Source organism: Pleurodeles waltl, chromosome 9, assembly GCF_031143425.1.
Source record: "Pleurodeles waltl isolate 20211129_DDA chromosome 9, aPleWal1.hap1.20221129, whole genome shotgun sequence".
NCBI classification, from domain to species: Eukaryota; Metazoa; Chordata; class Amphibia; order Caudata; family Salamandridae; genus Pleurodeles; species Pleurodeles waltl.
Window position 1 is genome coordinate 67,573,089 of NC_090448.1, and position 20,885 is coordinate 67,593,973.

Here is a 20,885-nt window from a genome sequence, read left to right on the forward strand (position 1 = left end):
AATATTATTTAATTATTTTGTTGGTCTTTCATTTACAGGTGATTGCATATACCATATAATGCGCACACCTTAAATGGAAAAGAAGTTAAAGTTAAGCTTTGGGAAATATATTGTTCTGCTGGGAAAGCCCAGTTGGTTAACGCTATCTCTTCAGACGTCGAAGTGTGTAGCTGGAGGTAACTAATTTGAACCCTGGTGAGTGCATTGGGGAATAGTGAAGTGTTTTCATAGTGCTTTGATCTTGCCCCGTGCCATAATCACTCCATAAGTGCCAGCTGACATGTGGAAGGCGGAGGACCATACGTCCCAAACTTTCACTCCTTAGTCTCATTCTTACGCAAAATCTCATACCTGTTTTCTGGAAAATAACTGTAGTCTCCACTCTAGTCCTGTCCTGCAGTTGGCGGGGCTGCTACGCCACGGTGGTTCAGCCTGGCAGACTGGGCTCAGAACCTTCTGTGGATAGATCTGCCAATACGGTGCCTTACAAGTCAGCCACCACAGGCGAAGATGGCCTTCGTAAACCCCCAAAAGAGCCTCCAGACAGCAAAATATTGGATTGCAAATCTAGGAAGTTCAGTTCAGTGGGGCAGAGTGAAATGATGCAATCCTAGCCCGTCTTGATGACGCGGAGGAAAACCTATTTAAGCCATAAGTTGTGAGAAACTAAACAAGGCCTTATTTTATTTCCATGGTTTACCAGTGGAAAACTAAACCGCCCCTCATCATTCAGGTCAATAGATACTCTCAAAACAAGCCAGTAAAGTCGGTATTTTTCCCACAGGAAGCAGGAGTGTGGCAATTTAGAATATGTACTGTTGACTTTTTTTTTATTAGCATTTTTATATTTATCAAGTGTTTTCGCGTTCCTCCCAACCACTGAATCAGAACTTGTTTGAAATACATAGCCATAATTTACCAACAGAACACATCTGATGGCCTTTGTCACCCACGTGCATAAAGAATGAGCAGGTATGAAGAACCCTGTGAAGTCTGTTCCCCAAGGCCCAGGGTGGGTGACTTACTGAAGTGAAACAGCCTTACCTGGACACCCACCCCTTCAGGGCAGGATGAAACACTGATGCTTAGCAAAGTAAGAGGAGGGGAAGGAAGTATCCGGAAGCTGCTGTTGCTGCCCATTGTGCAACTGACCTGTGCAGACATGAGACACTGGTTTCCTTGGCATATTTTCAGGAAGTTGATTCATACTCATGACACAGACTATGTTTAGGTTGGCTAGAGTACTGGAGAATAAAACCCTCAGCAGAACAGGTACTCGGGGATGGGCCCTTATTGGTCTTCCACAAACACTGTGGCTAAAGAGGTGGAACCGTAAAAATGCTGGCACTTCTGAGACCACTGTGGTACTGAGCGGGCATGCCTGACCGCCACCCCACGCCCCCCTCTCTGCAGCTTCCATTCATCCAAATCACCGTACACCGTGCTCAGTGCCCTTCTAGACTCCACTGCAACCAAAGAATGCAACAGGCCATAGCTTGGCACAGTATTTTTTCCGTAAAATCCATATTCTGGCATGCAGGTGCCACACAACCGGTTCTGGTGCGAAAGGAAGGCATACCTGGAATGTGGTCTGTGTCGGCAGGCAGGAACTCAGTACAACAGGGTCTTTCAGGGGTAGTCAGACACTCCCTATAACAGGGTCTGTGTGGGGCAGGCAGATGCTCCCTACAACTAGGTCTGTGCAGGTAGGAGCGTTTGCTGTACCAGGATCTGTGTGGGCGGCATGGGTGAGGCAGGGGTAGGCAGGTGTTCCCTGTAACTAGGTCTGTGCAGGTAATCGTGTTCCCCATACCAGGGTCTGTGGGGGCAGGCAGGTGCTCCCCGCAACTAGGTCTTTGCAGGTGGAGCGTTTGCTGTACCAAGATCTGTGTTGGGGGGTGGGGGATGCAGGGGTAGGCAGGTGCTCCCTGCAGCTAGGTCTGTGCAGGTAGGCGCGTTCCCCATTCCAGGGTCTGTGGGGGCAGGCAGGTGCTCCCCGTAACTTGGTCGGTACAGGTAGGCGCGTTCCCATTACCAGGGTCTGTAGGCGTTAGCAGGCGCTCCATGCAGCCAGTCCAAACAGGTACAGTCCATCCCTTTGTCTGCCCTTTGCTTAGCGCGCCTGAGTGATTCCAAATCTCTGGGAGGCAAACGTAAGAGGGATGAAGGTTTGTTGAGAACTAATCTCTTAACAGAAATGAGCAACAGTCTGATTGGTCCTCTTCGGTGCCATTTTATTGGAGAAAGGAAGAAAAAAATAATGAATCCGAGTCGATTAGAAGAAGATTTATTCTTGCAACATGAACGTCCAAAACATCGACTTCCATCTTCCACGCTCCCTCTCTCAAATATGTGGGCACATGCCCCTTCTTCAGAATAGGTACCTGTATGAGAATATGGTTTAGTATGTATTGGGACAGAAGCAGTGCAGGTCATAAAGTTTGTATTTTCAGCTCACAGCTTAGTACAAAGGCAGCCACTCTACAAGTTCTGGAATATAGTCAGAGCTTTGTTGGATGGAGAGCACCTGTCTGCTCGCTCTGCTGAATTTTATCTGGTTTTGATGCGGTAGGACTATGGGGAACTTCTGTCTATTCTGTCATTGCACGGGGCATGGTTGAGGCGGTCTTAGAATAATTCACATCATTCACGGTAGTATGCTGTTAGAGTGTCTGAATGAGTGCCCACAGATCTCCCCTCTTTGTAGTATACAGGGGAGTGCCACAGAGCTTTATTCTTTCAAGGAACTTGTTTAATCTGTAGATGAACCATCTGATAGCCTAGTTAATTGTGTTTTTCCATTGGTATACTGAGGCCACCCAGGTTTCTGTAATTTTGGAAGTCCAAGGCCCACCTCTTTCTCCTGCGGGGCTGTATTTTGGTGAATGAAACATGGATGGCAAAAGCAAATCCATAATGTGTTAAAGGCCGAATTTTTTCCTTTTCAGCAAGAACGAACTTCCAATCAAGTCATGGCTTTCCCGTTTTGTTAAAAATAGCCCCAGCCCTCTACCGCTTGCCTCTGCTAGGCCACAGGGGTTTCTGCAAAATTCCAGTCCGTCTATGCGAGTTGATAACGCCACAGAGACTCTGAATCCCCACATCTAGTTGTCTGTACCCCCCTGAGTCGAGGGGTACTTTAATACATGTCCAGCTGCGAAGCTTCATGCATCCATAGGGCTGTGTAATGCTCGCAGAAACCTCATAACCCAACTCAATAGCCCTCTTGTAAACAAAAGAAAAAAAAAATCCAATTACACTTTGTTTGTGCCCCCTGGCTTTCGAACACCCCTTCCTCTCCCCCAAGTGCATACAACAGTTGAAGCTTTACAAAAAGAGCTGGAAAGCTTTTGTTTGAACATTTTTGCTTTAAAAATGTTTCTCTAGGTTTTTAGTTTGGGAGTTTTTCGAACTTTCTTATCTTGTTCTTACCTAAATTAACATTAATATTATTTTGTAGTTGTGCAGCACTCCGTCTGTCTTTGGCACGGTCCGTGCCATATACACATGAGCTAATACGTGTCTGTAGGAAAGGTTGACACTAATTTGGTGTAACTAACACCGCAGAGGCAACTATGGCCTTCATTAGATACAACCAATGTCTTTAAGGGAACATATGGGGCACAGACAGTAGCAGAGCAACCTTCAGTCACACACAATAAAATTACATTAAATAGGATCATATTCCCTCACAATGGGAATAGGGTACAACTCAATCATCTGTGAAAGTTTAGGTGCGCACCACTACATAATGCCATATGTGACACCCTTAGCCAGCTGTGACTCTTAAGCCATCTGCAGTGCGTCGACTTTTAAGCAGATGTTTAACACAGCGAAAGCAAAACTTTAAAACCTAGAGTGCAGTGTTGGGTTAGTTGAAGAGCCATGACTAGGTAAAGGGGTCTCAGATGATTTGTGTGTGTGTACGTATTACATTGGTTCAGTTCGGTTCAATTGATCACTTTGAAAGGATGCTATGAGCTGAACTGGAGAGCCCTGATATCTTAACTTAGTCTCTTGAGTAATCTTGAAGGTGGAAATATGTGTAATGATGATAGCAAAATGTCTGATTTGGTAGTTCTAAATGCACCTGTAAAATATCCCCAGGGAAGGGATCCGGAAAGCTTTTACAATATAGCCCTTGCATGCCAGTAGGTGGCAGACTTTTAGCCTTGTAGGGTTTGTTGCAAACAAATGTCTGATGGATCTCCACAAGGTGTGTCTTTTGTGTTTGAACTCGGGTTGCGACTCCAAGTCGTGAAAGTAGTGTGCCCTAATGCACCTGAAAGCGATCCTTAAACACAAAGTCTAGCTGTCCATTGCATAAGGTCAGCTCCAGCATGAAGTCAAAGAAATGGACATGTTCCTACTCTCGGCTATATTCCTGCTACAGTTCTTCATCACAGTCAAATCCAAACCTAAGAGCAAGAAGTCAGAGAGGACATCATCTAGCCTTCTCATTCTCCTTCTGAGAAGTAGCATGGATGTGAAGATGCCCCTCAGTCTTCTTGCCAGTCCCCTACTTAGAAGAAGAATCTGCAGCTGATCTTGATGCTGCTCAGATACCCGGGTCAGGTGACAATGCCACACCAGACTGACGTGTTTATGGACGCCATGCTATGCATCTTAAGCAGCGTACTTGCTCCTTCTGGTGCCTCTTCAGGCACCATGTCCCTGCAGAGGCCTCCAGTCGAAATATTACTAGCCTGTGCCTCCTGAACCCTCGTAGGGTTCAGCTCCGACTTTGGAGCCAAGTCCACACCTGACACCACAATTCATGCCTTTTCCTGCTGAGCAGACACTGATCCCAATGCTGGAGGATGAGAATTCTGAACCGAGTGCCACAATTTCTGCAGAAGCCACATTTCAGTTAATTTCTGATGTACCTGGCCTCAATATGCCCTGATTCTGATAAGTCCGTGTCTTTGCCTAGGAGCTGCCCTCCATTGCTCCAACAACTGTTCAGATCGTACTCCAACCACAGCCAAGCAGCTTTTGGTGATGACTGTCACGAGGGGGAGGGGGGGGCGCATTCTCCCAATGATATGGTGACAATTTTTATCTGGACCTAGTAGAGGCCCATGGAATGGACACTTCCCGTGACAGGGGGCTGAGTTCTCCCCCTGGTCCTAAATGGAAGAGTGATAATTATTTGCTGCACTTATTAAACAAGCAGTCAAAGTCGCGTATTTGCATCATCCACATGGGCAATTAAGCTAAACCCTACTCCTGCCCACCTGTGAACCGGCAGGTGGTACTTTGTTGCAGGCCCTTTCGTGGCGATCCTCCCTTCCTAATGTAAAACCCTTCTGCTGAGAGTCTGGTAGTATAGGCCTCCAAAAACAGGGTCAACCATAGTTTACCTACTAACCCCCCACCCCACAGACAGAATCAAGAAGAATTGATGCATTTTGGAAGAGGGTGTTTTCGTCAGCTAGCTTTGCTGTTGGACCAGTCAATGCCAGCTTCTTTCTGGGAAGGCACTCATGTATTATGGGGCATGATCACTGAGATCTTGCCAGCAGTCCCAGAAGAATTTTGTGCCAACTTGGCACAGAGGCGCTTCAGGTGCAGCAGTCGGTCCTAGCGTGGTGCTCCCGCACCACACATGGATGAGATCTATAGGCCTTTTGGGCGCCATTCAAGCATTGCTAATGTATATTCATTTTGAATGGTATCACCTTTTTGTCTAGAAAGCCTACTCTACTCTCAAGCACTTCAAAGCGAGTAGTGCCACTGTATGATTCCTTGGTCTCTTCACACCTACAAGGCAGTGTCCACAACAGTGTAGCCCCTTTTGAGGCATTGCAAGAGATTTCGCCTACAGGCAGCATCCAGACCCCCACAACTCCAACAACAAGCACCCCAGCCTTTTCTTTTCAGATGAGGGCATCCAGCAGGCAACATCCAGGCTCGCAGGAACAGTGATCTTCCTACTCCCTACGGCAGCAGCCTCCTAGCCACTTCTATTTGCCCTTAGTGACACAGATTAATTTCCTCCACAGGTGGCAAGCTATCCTATCCTAAAGGCTGGTCCTGCAGATAGTCCAATGGGGCTATATGCTGCCATTCCTTTCCGCCCTGCCTCATCTTCAACCCACTTCAGAGCGAGTTTTGGCTGACCATTTGTCCATTTTACTGCAGAATATTCAGGCCGTTTTGGAGTAAGGAGCCATAGCGTGCATCCATCCTTGGAAGTTGGAACCGGGCATTATTTCTGTGTTTTCATAGTGCCGCAAAAGGATGGAGGCTATCCTATTTTAATCTTCAACTCTCTCAATTTCTTCCTGCGGAAGGACAAATTCAAGATGTTCTTTCTGCCTTGGATAAAGGAAATAGGATGGTGTCTTTGGACCTGCAGGTGACTTTGGACCTGCAGGACTCCTACTTCCATATCCCTATCCTGCAGGCTCACAGACATTACCTGTGGTTCATGGTGGGCCACGAGCATTTTCAATTTGAGTGATCCCTTTCAAGCTCATCAGTGTCCCTCAGGTATTCACAAAGGACATACTAGTGGTAGCAACATACCTTCAGAGGTTGGGGGGGGGGGATACAAGTCTTCTCTATCTCAACTAACTGTTAAAGGCAGACTCGTCAGTCAATAGTGTACCTCCTCTAGATGACAGCCGTTGGCCTTACATCCCTGGGTCCATAGTCAGCTGACTCAGCTGAGGTTCCCCTTTAATGAACCCATCCTGGATATGTTGCACTTTCGGGCCATCCCTTCGAATCAGATAGTCCAAGACTTTTGGACTATGATTCTCATGTTTCTACCTCAGAGCAGGGTCTCAGTGAGAATGGGTTTGAGGCTATTTGGCTTAATAGCTTTCTGCATCCTATTAGTCGGTCATCTGGGAGAGGTAGACATCAGAGGACTCTGGTCTGTGGGAGAGACCCACCTCCACATGAGCTTGCTAGAGTTGCAGGCCGTTTGCTTAACGTTGAAGGTCCTGCCTACCATCCATCAGGGGGGATGCCAGTTTGGGTCCTCATGGACAACACCACCACCAAGTGGTATTGCAATAAGTTGGAGGGTGGAGTCCTGGGCTCTGTGCCAGGAGGTCTTGTGCCTCTGGACCTGACTGGATCATTGGGGTATCTCCCTGATTATTTATCACATGGCAGGATCTTTGAACGCTAGGGTTGTTGAACTCAGTCAGTGACACCTACAATATCACGGATGGCATCTTCAGCTGGAGGTGGTGCAGTGTATCTTCCAGCAATTGGAAGAACTCAAGCTTGATTTCTTCACCACCGCCGAGAATGTGCAGTGTCAACACTTGCATGTTCCAGCTCCCAAGAAGGAACTCTTTCTGACATGCATTCTTCTTAGAATGGAGCCCCATATTGCTTCTTGCCACTATCTCTCCTGCCCCGAGTTCTGAAGAACACCTGGAACTACTAAAACCAAATAGTCCTAGTGATTCTTTATTGGGGCAAGAAATTGTGGTATCTGGAACTTCTGTTCTCTGAGCTGCCCTTTTAGGAGGACCTTCTGTCACAGCAGCAGTGTACACCCCAACCTGCTCAATCTACACCACCATGCATGGACATTGAGTAACAGCTGTTAGCTTCAAAGACCATTGGGTCGACAGTTAACTCTATGTGGGGTTCTCCGGGGCAAAGAAAATCAAGGAAGTGCAGAAAAGGACCATATCCTGCTTCTTGCTGGCCAAGAAGCAGCCCCCTGAGGATTGCAAGCTTGCTCCACTAATGCCAAGGCTATCATTGCGTTGCCACATTGAGTTCCTGCCCTGGATATTTATCAGGCTGCCACATGGAGATCAATGCACATGTTCACTAAGCATTATCACCTTGGCATCCAGCAACCTAAAGGACATTTTGGCCATTTGGTCCTTGCATACTTTTTGGTCTGAGTCACTCCACAGACTTACAACAGGGGTTTGGGGAGATGCTGCTTTAGGATCTATTCTGTTTGTGATTAATCTGCAGTTACTTGTATCTATCAGAAGAACAAGTTACTTACCTTCAGTAATGTTCTATCTGGCAGAAACTCTATCTGCAGATTCCTCGATGCCCTCCTTCTCTGGCTGTGACACACACTTTTTTTTTTTTGTTAATAGATCTAAAAAGGTCCCAAATTAGAGCTCAACACACTGGCCTGAATAATTGTTTTTTGGGCTCTGTGTCTGGGGGCATGGACAGTGTGTTGAAAGAAACGGATGTCAGCATGCTTGGGTGGTGCCTATATGCTGTTCCAGCAGTCATTTCCAGGGTGGAGGGGAGCTGCTTGACCGTGTCAAATGGCACGCATGGATTCTAGATCCATTTTGGCCTCTGGGGTTATGCTCCAGGTTAGGATCATTTTGGTTGCATAGAACATCCACTACAAAGTGCATATCCCAAGGTAAGTAGCTTATTCTTTAGTTGCTATGGATCACCATGGTCTGTGGGATAAAGGTCCAGCCATAGGTCGATCTCTCCTACATTTTGCTTATAGGACCAGGAGTCTTTACTCCCATGTGTTGAGGCAAACAACTCATAGAAATCTCAAGCACTCTCTAGATTTCTGTTCTCTCCGGTCTTTAGGCATTTGTACTGCAGGGGCACAAGCGAATGATAGTAGCACCAAAATTGAAGCCAGCTCCTGCTGGCACAGGCCCTGAAATTCACAATATTTCCAGGTGGGCTTATAATGGACTCTAGTCTTTCACCTTTGAGGGCACATAATTTCACCTGAACTGCCATATCGGGAATTGAAAGGAACCCCTACAGCAAAGTCTCCTCCTGCAGTCTGAGCTAAACAGCTCGAGTCTCTCTCTAATTTTTTTTCTTTTAACCCCTTCGCTGCCAGGCCTTTTCCACCTCCAGTGCCGAGCCTTTTTTGGCTATTTGGGACAGTTTGCTTTTAGGCCCTCATAACTTTTTGTCCACATAAGCTACCCAAGCCACATTTGCGTCCTTTATTCCCAAAATCCTATGGATCCTAGAGGTATCCAGAGTTTGTGGGTTCCCCTGGAGGAGACCAGAAAATTTGCCAAAATACAGATAAACTTTTGTTAAAAAAAAAAATAAAAAAAAAATTGGAAAAAGGGCTGCAGAAGAAAGCTTGTGGTTTTTCCCCCTGAAAATGACATCAACAAAGGGTTTGCAGTGCTAAAATCACCATCTTCCCAGCCTTTAGTAACAGGCAGACTTGAATCAGAAGACCAAATTTTTTAACACAATTTTGGCATTTTACTGGGACATATACCCCATTTTTACTATTTTTGTGTTTTCAGCCTCCTTCCAGTTAGTGACAAAAATGGGTGTGAAGCCAGTGCTGGATCCCGGACAGCTAAGCAGTTCTAAAAAGTAGAAACAATTCTGAAATCAGCAAGGGGTCATTTGTGTAGATCCTTCAGGGTTTTCCTCCAGAAAGTAACAGCAAAAATAAAATAAATATTGAAATTGAGGTGGAAAAAAAGAGTAATTTGTGTCCACTTTTTCTTCTATAACTTTTTCCAGCTATGGAAGATTTTTTTTAAGCAATATACCGTTACGTCTGCTGGGCTCTTCTGGTTGCGGGGATATATAGGGCTTGTAGCTTCATGAAGAACCCTAGGTACCCAGATCCAAAAAAGGAGCTGCACCTTGCCGTGGGATTTCATTGTATACCAGGTATTCATCAATTAATTTGGTGAAATATAAAGAGTGAAAAATAAGTATCAAGGAAACTTTTGTATTTCCATGATGGGTGCAAGATACGTTGTTGAGAATCAGTGGTTATTTGCACATCTCTGAATTCCGGGGTCCCCATACTAGCAGGTGAATTACAGAGCATTTGTCAAATAGACATCTTTTTTACACATTGTCTTACATTTGGAAGGAAAAAATGTAGAGAAAGACAAGGGGCAATAACACCTTTTCTTCTATTCAGTGTTCTCCAAGTCTCCTGATAAACATGGTACCTCACTTGTGGGGGGAGGCTAATGCCTGCGCCTGGAAACGCAACATGGACACATCACATTTTTACATTGAAATCTGATGTGTTTTTAGGAAAGGGCCTAGCTGTGGATTTGGCCTCTAGCACAGCCAGTGCCTAGGGAAACCTACTAAAACTGTGCATTTTTTTTTTAAACTAGACACATAGGGGAATCCAGGATGTGGTGACTCGTGGGGCTCTCACCAGATTCTGTTAACCAGAATCCTTTGTAACCCTCAAAATGTGGCTAAAAAACCCCACTTTTTCCTCGCATTTCGATGAAAGAATGTTCTGGAATCTGAGAGGAGTCACAAATTTCCATCCACCCAGCATTCCCCCAAGTCTCCCGATAAAAATGGTACCTCCCTTGTGTGGGTAGGCCTAGTGCCTGCGACAGCAAACACCCCAAAACACAACATGGACACATCACATTTTTACATTGACAACTGATGTGTTTTTTGTAAAGTGCCTAGCTGTGGATTTTAATCTGTAGCTCATCCGGCACCTAGGAAAACCTAGCAAACCTGGACATTTCTGAAAGCTGGGCACCTTTGGGGTACCCAGGATGGGGTAACTTGTGGCGCTCTCACCAGGTTCTGTTACCCAGATTCCTTTGCAAACCTCAAAATCTGTCCAAAAAAAAAGTTTTTCCTCACATTTCGGTACTGCAAAGTTCTGGAATCTGAGGAGAGCCACAAACTTCCTTCCACCCAGCATTCCCCCACATTTCCCCAAAAAATCGTACCTCACTTGTGTGGGTAGGCCTAGTGCCGCAAAACACTACGTGGACACATCAAAATGATCAAATACAAAACTACCTGTTTTTGCAGGGGGCGTTTTTGGTCCTGGGCTCATCAGCCATCTAGGGAAACCTACCCAAACATTTCTGAAAACTAGATGCCCGAGGGAGTCAAGGGAGGTGTGACTTGCGTGGATCCCCCAGTGTTTTCTTACCCAGAATCCTCAGCAAACCTCGGATTTAGCTTAAAAAAAAAAAAATCACATTTTCCCAACATTTCTGTGTGGGATCACTGCACCAGCACAAATTTCCTACTACCCAACGTTCCCCTTCGTCTTCCTATAAAAATGACAACCTCACTTGTGTAGGTGGGCTAAGTACCTGTGACCGGGAGAAACCAAAAACATGTTGAAATTGAGGGGGAACCAAAGCAGGTCCAAAAGGGCAGTTTTTGGGGGGGGTGCATTTTTAGGCTGACAAGTGGGTCAGAATTGTTATCGGTATAGATGCGACAATGCTGGGTGGTAGGAATTTTGTGGATTCCTGCAGATTCCGGAAGGTTCCCTCACAAAAATGTGGGGTAAATGTGGATCAGTGGTAATTGCCCCATCTGCCCACCGGTGGACAGAACAACTTTGTCTCCATTTATTTGGGTGGGGGTATGGCCATAACCTCACCCTCTATTTTATTTTTATTTTTTTATAATACAGTCTCCACTGGTCTCTGGTGGGCTTTCTGCCCCCCTTGGGGGCAGATGGGCCTTACAAGAATAGGCCGATATGCCCCCAAGGGAGCAGAAATGGCCAACAGTAATGTCCCCCCAAAGGGAGCGACCATTGCCCAAGGGGCTGTCACCCCCCCCCCAAACAAAACATACACAGCAATCCCTGGTGCCTAAGAGGTTTCTGTCCCCCAGGGCAGATCGGTCTGATAGAAATAGGCCGATCTGCCCCCAAGGGGGCAGTAATGGTCTAAAATAAATTTGTCCCCCAGGGGACCGACCCTTGCCTAAGGGGTCGCTCCCCATCTGAAACAAAACCAAAAATAAAATAATTTAAAAATCCCTGGTGCCTAGTGGTTTCTGCCCCCCCTTAGGGGCAGGCCAGCCTAATTAAAATATCCCTATCTGCCCCAAAGGGGGGCAGAAAGGCTTAAAATCTATTTGCCCCCCAGTGGAGCGACCCTTGCCTAAGGGGTCGCTCCCCTTTTGTGAAATTGTCATAAAAAAAAAATGTGGGTGTCTAGGGGTTTCTTCCCCCCCTTGGGGCAGATTGGTCTAATAAAAATAGGCTGATCTGCCCCCAAGGGGGGCAAAAATGGCGTCAAAAACAATTTGTTCCCCAGGGGAGCGACCCTTTCCTAAGGGGTCAATCCCCACGTGTAAAAAAGAAAAAAAAATATCCCTGGTGTCTAGTGCTCCCTTTGTGGGCTGTGTGCAGGATGAGCTGGTCCTGGGGACCCGAGGAGTTAGTGTTCTTTGTTTGCCTAATAGATATGTTGATAGAGCACAGTGGCCCAGGAGGAATGCAGTTAGGGCACAGGCCCTAGTTGACCTCACCTTGGTAATGCCACTGGTTTCAAGAGAGCTCCCTTGCTTGTACTCAGATGTACCAATCTTCAGCAGAAGTGGCACATCACAGACTGAGCAACATTATTTAGAGTTGTTTAGCTTCTGAAGAAGAAAAATGCAAGTATGTTTGAGTGCAGAACAAGTTGCTGCTAGGCATCTTTTTTTGCTAGAAGAAAGGAGTGGCATCAACGACTCTCTTATTGGTTGCAGTTTACAGTGACGAGAACATAGATGATATGGATTCAGAACTACCATCTCACAGTCCAGGGCACAGTTGAGTCATGCCGGCCAGGCTGGATAGCGGAGGCTTGCAGCGATGCATCATTTTGCCTATGATTAGTCTGGTATGTCTATTATAACCCACAGTTTAATGGAATGTTAAATATAGCACATTTCAGATGCACTCTGAGTTTTCTGGCCATTGTTTGTCCTGTATGGAAAGTGATGCAAGGAACCACAACCTGAGCTTTACTTTTATAACTACTGCAGCAGCATTCGCTGTGTAGTCTTTTAATTCTGAAACACGGTCTTGTACAGAAAACAATATGAAATGTTACCCCATGTTGTACGAGCCAACTCTACCCCATTGATCGTGGTCAGTGCCAGTCACCTTTCTTGTGAGTAAGAAAATGAGTACTTCACTGTAGCCTTATAGCTCGATACCGAGGTCTAAACCAGGTGCTAAAGGCCCTGAAGTAGGTAAATAGGACTGTGTCACATGCAAGGTACTTTAAGGAGGAAAGGGCTTTTAAGAACCAGTGTAAGCTGAGGTTGAAGGGCTACGAGGCTATTGGAACATTCCACCCACTGAGGGTAGAATTTTCTCAATTAAAAAGGAAAGGGAGGAAAAGAAAAACATTGGATTGTTGGAACTTAAGGCTTATACCAGCCAATATAAGGCCTGAGCCTCTTCATTGTGTTCAATGGAGCTTTCAACATTCCAGTGTCCTAAAATGCTAATCTAATCTATTTCCGGAAAAAAAATGATTTTTTAAAATCATGATTTTTTAAATCAAGAATTGAAATTCATCATTTGTAGTAGTTCATTTGTGTGTGGTCAGGATGTACCCTCACATGAACATTAGCTAAATATTCCTGGCCTGACATCAGCTATTGATAAAAAATTGTCAAGGTCGCCACTGAAGTAGAGCATCAAGAATAAAATCTAAACCTAGTTGTCAAGAGGATCTGGAATATGTAACCAGTAGGCCATCATTTAGGAACCTTTGTTCCCTACGGAATAAGGCACCCTCACTCGCTATGTATGATCAACTTTAGTACCCAATAAAAAGAGATGCTGATGCAGGTGAGATTTAAGTATCTTTCCAGCACATGAGTTGAAGGGAAGATGACAACAGACTCACCTTCTTAGGAGGCTGTATGGTTTCTGGAGAGGTAATCATAGAAACGCATGCGTACGGTATGTTTCCCTGCAGACATTTGGGAGTGAAGTAAACAATGGAATCGAGCCTTCCAACCTTGATGAACCTAGATGAGCGAACTCAGAATATTTTATATGAATCCCAAAAAGTAAGGTATTTGACGATCAAATATTGCATTTGTTAATTATTTTAAAAATGTGTTTGAATTATTTTTATGAAGTGCATTACGTTTTAAACTTTAATATCGTTTTACTGTACTAAAAAAAAATTCCACACGGGTTAGCCGGACTATACAGTGCGTACACTTGAGCAAACAATACTTGATGTACTGATTGAAAAACGTGTTTGAAAATCACAGATAAATGTTATCCAAGCAGACGCTTTGCAAAATTATCTGGCATTCTCACCCTTGGTCCCAGTGTGTTACTTTAAGAAGAAAAGAAAATATGGTAGAAAGGCTCCTTCTCTTACTGATGACATAAAAAGCGAGTGTAGTTGGCATGGTCAGGGCGGGCTTTAGCTTGTGTGTTCACCTGGAATAATTTTTCAGCTAATAATTGGATTAGACTGAGCGTGGTGCCTCACCTTGTGTGTTGTTGTATTGACTCACTATCAGGGTGTGGGTGCTGTACACCAAAGCTGCATTGCTGTAGTTTAGTAATCATGTTTTCTATGTCTGTGCAGCATGCATAATAGCAAGTGAGTATCTCGCTCATTTCTAACTGTATAACCTGCACAGTGTTTTAATGTTGCTTTTCTTTTCTTGCCTTTAGTAAACTTTAGATAAAGATGTGAATTCATATGGAGCTTTTGGATGCCATGTCCTTGCATGGGTAGTCGGCTGATATTTCCTGTTTGCCTTTGTAAAGGATCTTGCCATCAGTATTTATGCCTCTTTCACATGCCGTTCTGGGTGTCCGCTGATGGAGCCGTCTGGCAATGACCAAACCTACGATGATCCAGACAGCCGAGGCACCGATCCAGAGGCTAGGAAGCCACCTGAGGCCGACCAGAAACTGTCCAAAATCACATACAATGCTATGGAAAACATTAACGTGATTGGCCTAGGCCTTAAGCAGCTCTTCCAGCACCAACGCCGGAGATCATCTGTGTCTCCCCACGATGTCCAGCAAACACAGGCTGAACCTGAACAAGAGCCAGAAGACCAAAGCCCTGCAACGGCCGCTGATGCGGATGGTGTGCCCCAAAATTGTACTCAACCCACAGCACTGAACCGTGTGCTGCTGCAGATCCGAGCACCACCAAAGGTGAAGAGAGCAAGCACAAGCCTACACAACCGACGGGGTAAGACTGATGGCCAGAAAGGGAGCCCCCAGATCAACAGGAAGTATTCGCAGGATGTGGCGAGCTTATTGCATGTTTCAGGACGGCCCAGGTCTTCTTCCACCACAGATGCTCCCAGTAGCTTGTCTAGCCTGGAAATACCGAACACCTCCTACATATCAGGCGAGGAGTCAACAGATCGGGTAAGAAATTGATTTCCTTGGCAGCCTATTTATTGTGCCGTTTCCGTGCATTGCAAACTGCTGTTTCTGGTGTTTGCTTTATTGTAGCAGCAGCTCATCTTCAGTATGTTCTTGTTAATGGTGCTAGTAGTCTTTTCTTGCTAGAGTACTTAGTGTTGGATCTCGCATCTCTCTTCCTCCCTTAACTGTGTTCTTCCCTTCGATTTCTGGCTTCTAGTAGTAGTTGCTATATATAGTACTGGATCAAGCCCCTTTAGACCCAGGTGCCAAACCAGGGTACAACATAAGAACTAGAACAGCACTTCTTTGGAACTCATTTTCTTTAACAGGTATATTACATCCGTGAGAACCTGTATATATGACACACTTGCCTTTATGAATTAAAAAAAAACTTTTCAAATTGTTAATCAGTCGTATTCTTGTTTACCATTAGTTTAGTGTAACAGTCAACAGCAGTGAAGGCAGCGCAGTGCTCAATAGTGAAAGTGTAGTGCACTGTTAAACACACAAAATATATACATAGAGATATTTCTGGACAGGTTGAAAAGAAAAATGTTTTTGTCAATTAAAAAGAGTGAGATCAACTCAGTATGTAACTTAAATATTTATAGTTGAAACAAAACTAAAACAGGAAATTACCACAGACACACATAGACTGGAACCCTTAACCTTCAGTATGCATGTCTGATACCTTAACCACTAGGCCAGAGGTGACGCCTTACTGTGCAGTGCCTAGACATATTTCAAAGTTCCATCACTAGGAATGTTTAACAGGCAAAACACTTGAAAATAAACAGATACTGTCATGAGATACTAGGATTTGAACCTTACACCTACCAAGAGCTTTACCATTAGGCCAGAAGTGACCCTGGTCTGCTGTCCATTAAAACTTAAGTATGACATTTGCACCAAACATCTTGCATATTTGACACTTTGAAGTAATTGCAGTGCAATATCTCTCTCTTGCATACCATTGTGGCTGTTGTGGGGGAGGGGGGATGGTGTGTATGCGAACCCCTCCCCAACATTGAATATGATTTAAGTTCCGGGGAGGTGGCGCTCCCTGAGGCATAAAACTGCCCTAGGACGGAGGCCCCGTGCGCACCCCCTTTCCTTTATTTCAACATGCCCCTGGACTTGGACCACCCAAGAGCTTTATAAAGTCTGCAGATATTTTTTAATTTTTGCAGTGAATTATTATTATTATTATTTTTTTAAACTGTGTTTTTGCACCGGTGGGGACACCATCACCAGAGCTAGAGGGTCAGGCTGTCCCTACACTGACCACTTTTCTTTTTTTTTTCCCTCACTTTTTTTTCTGGGACTCAAGTCCCAAGATGGCTGCCAACACTTCCTGGTTTGAAGTGTTGGCAGCCAATCTGATCTCTGCAGCTGTCTGCACAAGCTGTATTTTGCGAAGTCGGCGGGAAGGATCCTCAGCCCTAGTTACACAAATGTATTTTCCCTTTAATATCTCAAAAACTACTGAATGGATTTACACCAAATAACCAAAAGCACAATCTCTTGCACAAAATCTATCTAGCTTTCTGCCAAATTTGTTGTTGTTCTGTCCAGCAGTTTGGGCTGTAGTCGTGTTCAAAACTCCTATGGGAATTAACAAGGGAAACGCATGTTTTTTTTTTTTTATACCCCCCTCGAACCCCCCCTTTTGAAGGAACACCACGAAACTTCCCATGCGCTACGATAATCACCATCACACCTTTTTGGAAAATTTTGTGAAGATTCTTCATACAGTGTCAAAGATATAGGCAAGTCTAAAAATGCTTTTTCTATGGCAACATGGTCCTAACTATAACTACCTACTGGTGACCGTCAGTAGGTGATATATGTATATACATTCAGAGTTTTCCCTGTTCAAACATGGCTATAAGTCTAAGCTGAATACTGTTCCTTAATTGTAAATATTTTTCAAAAGGACTGCCTCTGAGAGGGTGTTAATGCTTCGACCCAACCAATGACTTAAGCAGGTTCACTCTGGACAAAAAAAGCCATCTTTCACATACACCTCAATCATGTGAATCATGTGGTCAATACCATCTCATATAGAGGTTGCCATAGTTCTCGGTAAGGTAGATGGGCCCTCCCAGGGAGTACTAGCCCAAACTCTGTGGCAACTTGCACAACATTTAGGAATAATTGCCCTGGTCTCCTATCACCAGATCACCACGTCTGTGTTTATAGCTTCAGAGATTTTCCCCCATCCACAAGAGTAGAACGGTTAGGAGATCTATATGTTTGAATGGTCACAAATTGCGATTTTTGTTTTCTAAAGTAAAAACCAAACACTGCCTTATAGTAAAGACCTCTTAAGCTGTCATGTCGGAGGCTGCCAAGAGATCTAATAAACTATTAAAAATGTGTTACAGGAAACACAACTGTGAAGAAATTTTGAATTGTACCTTATTTACATTAGTTAATTCTCAGCGTATTGTGAAACATCAGCAAGTTCCCATCATACAACTTCTGATTTCATTGCAAAATGTCACTGTCCTCCATAAACAAGGCTGTGACATGGTCATACATACATTCACCAGGAACTACTGGTGAATGTCAGACGAGACATAAAGCAGCAGTAATGCAGATAAGACTAAGACATCTAATTGCTGTTACTGAGATTTAATTCTTATTTCCAGACCGGGGGAAACTCTACTTTAAAGGTGATGTAATGCTGTGGGTCTGGAGTATTTTCACACTTCGAAAGCAACCACTAATTTGTTTGTAGCAGAGGCTTTGTGGCTTGGGACTTTGAAGATTTACATGTAACCTGCCTGCTTCGCCGCAAAGAGAAGGAGCAGTAAACAAGTTTGTTACTGCAAATTTGAATTTGACGCCTCGCTCCCTTATAATCTGTAAGATGTCATAATAAATAGTTTGAAGATGCTTGTCGACGACGTGACATCAGAGTCCCGTTCACACATACTTATTGTGGATGCCCACCATTAAAGTGTTTAAGGTGCAGGTCCATGCTCAGCCACCTGATGGATAGTCTAGCATATGAAGCAACAAAAGCTTCAGGTCCCTAAACTATTGTTGCTGTGAGTGACTTGTTTCCTCTTGCTCAGCCCCCTCCTTTCCACCGCTCATGTTTCCTTTGCCAGCTCTTTTTTCCTTTATCCTATTGCCTGTCCATCATGTCTGCCTGTGGTATTGTCCTTCTCAGCTCATGCTCCATTAATATAAACATTGCAAAGCCTTTCTGCTTTATCTTTATCCTTTGCAATGATAGTGAGCCTGTGCACCATCGTTTCACTGCAAAGATTCACTTTTTGGTGCTGTGTATTGACCTTGACCTTGACCTTGAGCTTTGAGTTTTGGGGGGTTTATTTGATGATCTTGTTTTTTCTTTTTGTGTTTAAGTTGAGCAGCTGTGCCTTTGGAATTTTGTGGAGGTAATCACAACAGTGCATCAGATGTTCGTGGGAATGTATGGTTTAAAATGTCTAATCTGTTAGGACCTTCCAGAGACCCATGCTGCTTTGGAGGGAGAATACAATAACTATTGGACACTAATTCTTCATGCATCGCACCACAGAGAACTCGAGTAAGACAAGTCTTCTCTTCTATGCCCATGTTGCCTCCGACTGACGTCAGTTGAGTGTCCCTTCCGATAGGTTTAGGACCTCTGGTTCTACTGAGCTGTCTTTAGAAGAAAGATCTCACTCACCTTGATGCATCTTATTGTTAGTTCCACGCCCAACGTCCTTTACATTTTTGTGCAATTGGGACAGGACGTGCCTTTGAAATCATTCACCACTGCAGATCTTCTTAGGAACATCCACCTTTTAAAATGTCTGGCCACCCCGGTTGTATGCCTCTTCCTTACTTATATGTGTGACGCTTGCTTACCGAAGAGACTAAATTATAAAATGTTGGATGTATAAAGCACAACCCAGCAGGTTTCCGTGCAACACAGTGTCCTGCATCAGCATTGCAGTCATCCTTCTGAGGCCTCGAACAGGTCTGGCACATGCAGCAGTGCCTGCTTGTATTTCACACACTCACACCACCCAGCTCCTCAACAAACATGTTCCAACAGACTCTAGGGCTGATGATGCCTACTCTCGGGGTTACTCCAGGTCACAGTCTACAATCCCATCAGGGCAGGACGAAACCAGATCTAGCAGGAGCATATAATTCACAGGAGAAGCGAGGTGACGAAGGACCGTCCAATTTTAGCATCAGCCCTGCCATGTCAACACTGCGTGGCTGAGAGTGTACAAGTGGAGATTCACATCGTGATGAGGAAGGGGTACAATAGAAAGGACGAACCTGCTGCTCCAAGGGGATGCTTGAGCACCAGAACCTGCCGAATGTGCAGTGCTGATCTTTGAGACTCGCAGCTCAGTTGTGCAGGTGAGAAGCATTTTTATGTCAATATACGAATGTTCCTTGTGCAGTAAACAGCGACCCTTGGGAGCGTCCAGGTGGAGTCAGGCAATTTACTCAGGTACTCTGTTCCGCTATTAGAGTAGGATCCTGCGGAGTCAGCTAATTTTCAAGGTGAACCTGTGGCTCCTTCTACCTTTCGCTTCTTTGACCGCTAATAGGACATCTGGGATCGGTCCAGCACATTGATTTAGCAGCTGCCGATCTTTAATGATTCCTCTTCAAGGCTTGTGCTGGGAACAAGGACAAATGGGGCTGTGGTAGGACTGGCTGGCAGTGTGAGGGTTGTGTCCTAGGGGCTGGTTACAAGGCGAGTATGACTGCCTCCTCGTCTATGTATAGATGAGCAACATTATTTCTGAGCAAAGATGAACAAAATACCTTTCATTTGTTCAAGCCGTTATAGAAAACCTGTACTATCACGAAGGGAGGATGAGGTCTTGGCTGGAGGTGTAAAGTTATGCCCTGAATGCATGGTGATTAGGTATCCAGAGGTTGACTGATTGCATGGAAGCACCAGCTGCCATGTTTCCTGTGATATAGGCTAGATTCCAAGAGGTAGAGAGAGAAAGTGATGGGTTGTTTGCATTTGAAAGAATTCTACAATCAGGTTCACTTTCTTCAGACACGGGTGCCTGAATCAGAGTCGAGTTATCAGCAAAAGGTCAAAGTCCTGTTGATATATGGCGACATATAGCACGGCAGGTAATGGCCGATGAAAGCCATCAAAATCGGTGTACAGGTTTTATTTTCATGTTTATGTATTTGAGTCTCTGCACACCACAGACCGGTTTGTCCCTTGGTGCATTCCACTTGGATGTATAGAATAGGGCCTCCGGAATGAAAGGAGATTGCAGGTCTATTGGCTTTTTTGGCCAATAACCAAAGCCGTATATTTGTATTAAAGGAAATTCTCCAAGATTTATATATGTGCTTCTTATGAAAGGAGAGTTAGGTGAGGCATTCTGTTTGGAACTTGAATATTTCTTTAAAATGGAGCCAACAAAACCTTCCTGAGTTAGGAAAGATTCTTTTAAATCCAGCAATCAGTGGTTCTTCTGCATTTTCAACCTCTAGCAGATAATCAAACTGATATTCATTTGAGCCAAAACAAAGGGTGTTCATGTAGTGTAATATAGATTTATCTAAGAAGACAGCTACAAATAGTTAAGCTTGCCAGGAAATGCAAGGAAATCGGAAAGATCGGTTCACTTTAGTGAAATGCCTTTAAAGTGTGCAAGTCATGAGGAATTCTGAGCTATACTTAATCATATTTAATAGGCAAAGGACAGCGTTTGCATGAAATGCAGATGCGGTTGTGGTCTATTATTGCAGCCTTTTATTGCCCTCAGGGGGTCTTCTGTAAAGAGTA

The 20,885-nt window shown here is 44.6% G+C and overlaps 1 protein-coding gene across 1 annotated transcript in view; it reads left to right on the forward strand.

Moving 5' to 3' along the window:
- Positions 1-20,885, forward strand: part of TMCC1 (transmembrane and coiled-coil domain family 1) — a 422,180-nt gene that overhangs the window by 187,391 nt on the left and 213,904 nt on the right. Inside the window, exon 4 of the mRNA XM_069206307.1 lies at positions 14,393-15,106. Coding sequence (XP_069062408.1) covers positions 14,543-15,106 — 564 coding nt within the window. The 5' untranslated portion in view covers positions 14,393-14,542. The remainder of the gene's footprint in view (positions 1-14,392; positions 15,107-20,885) is intronic.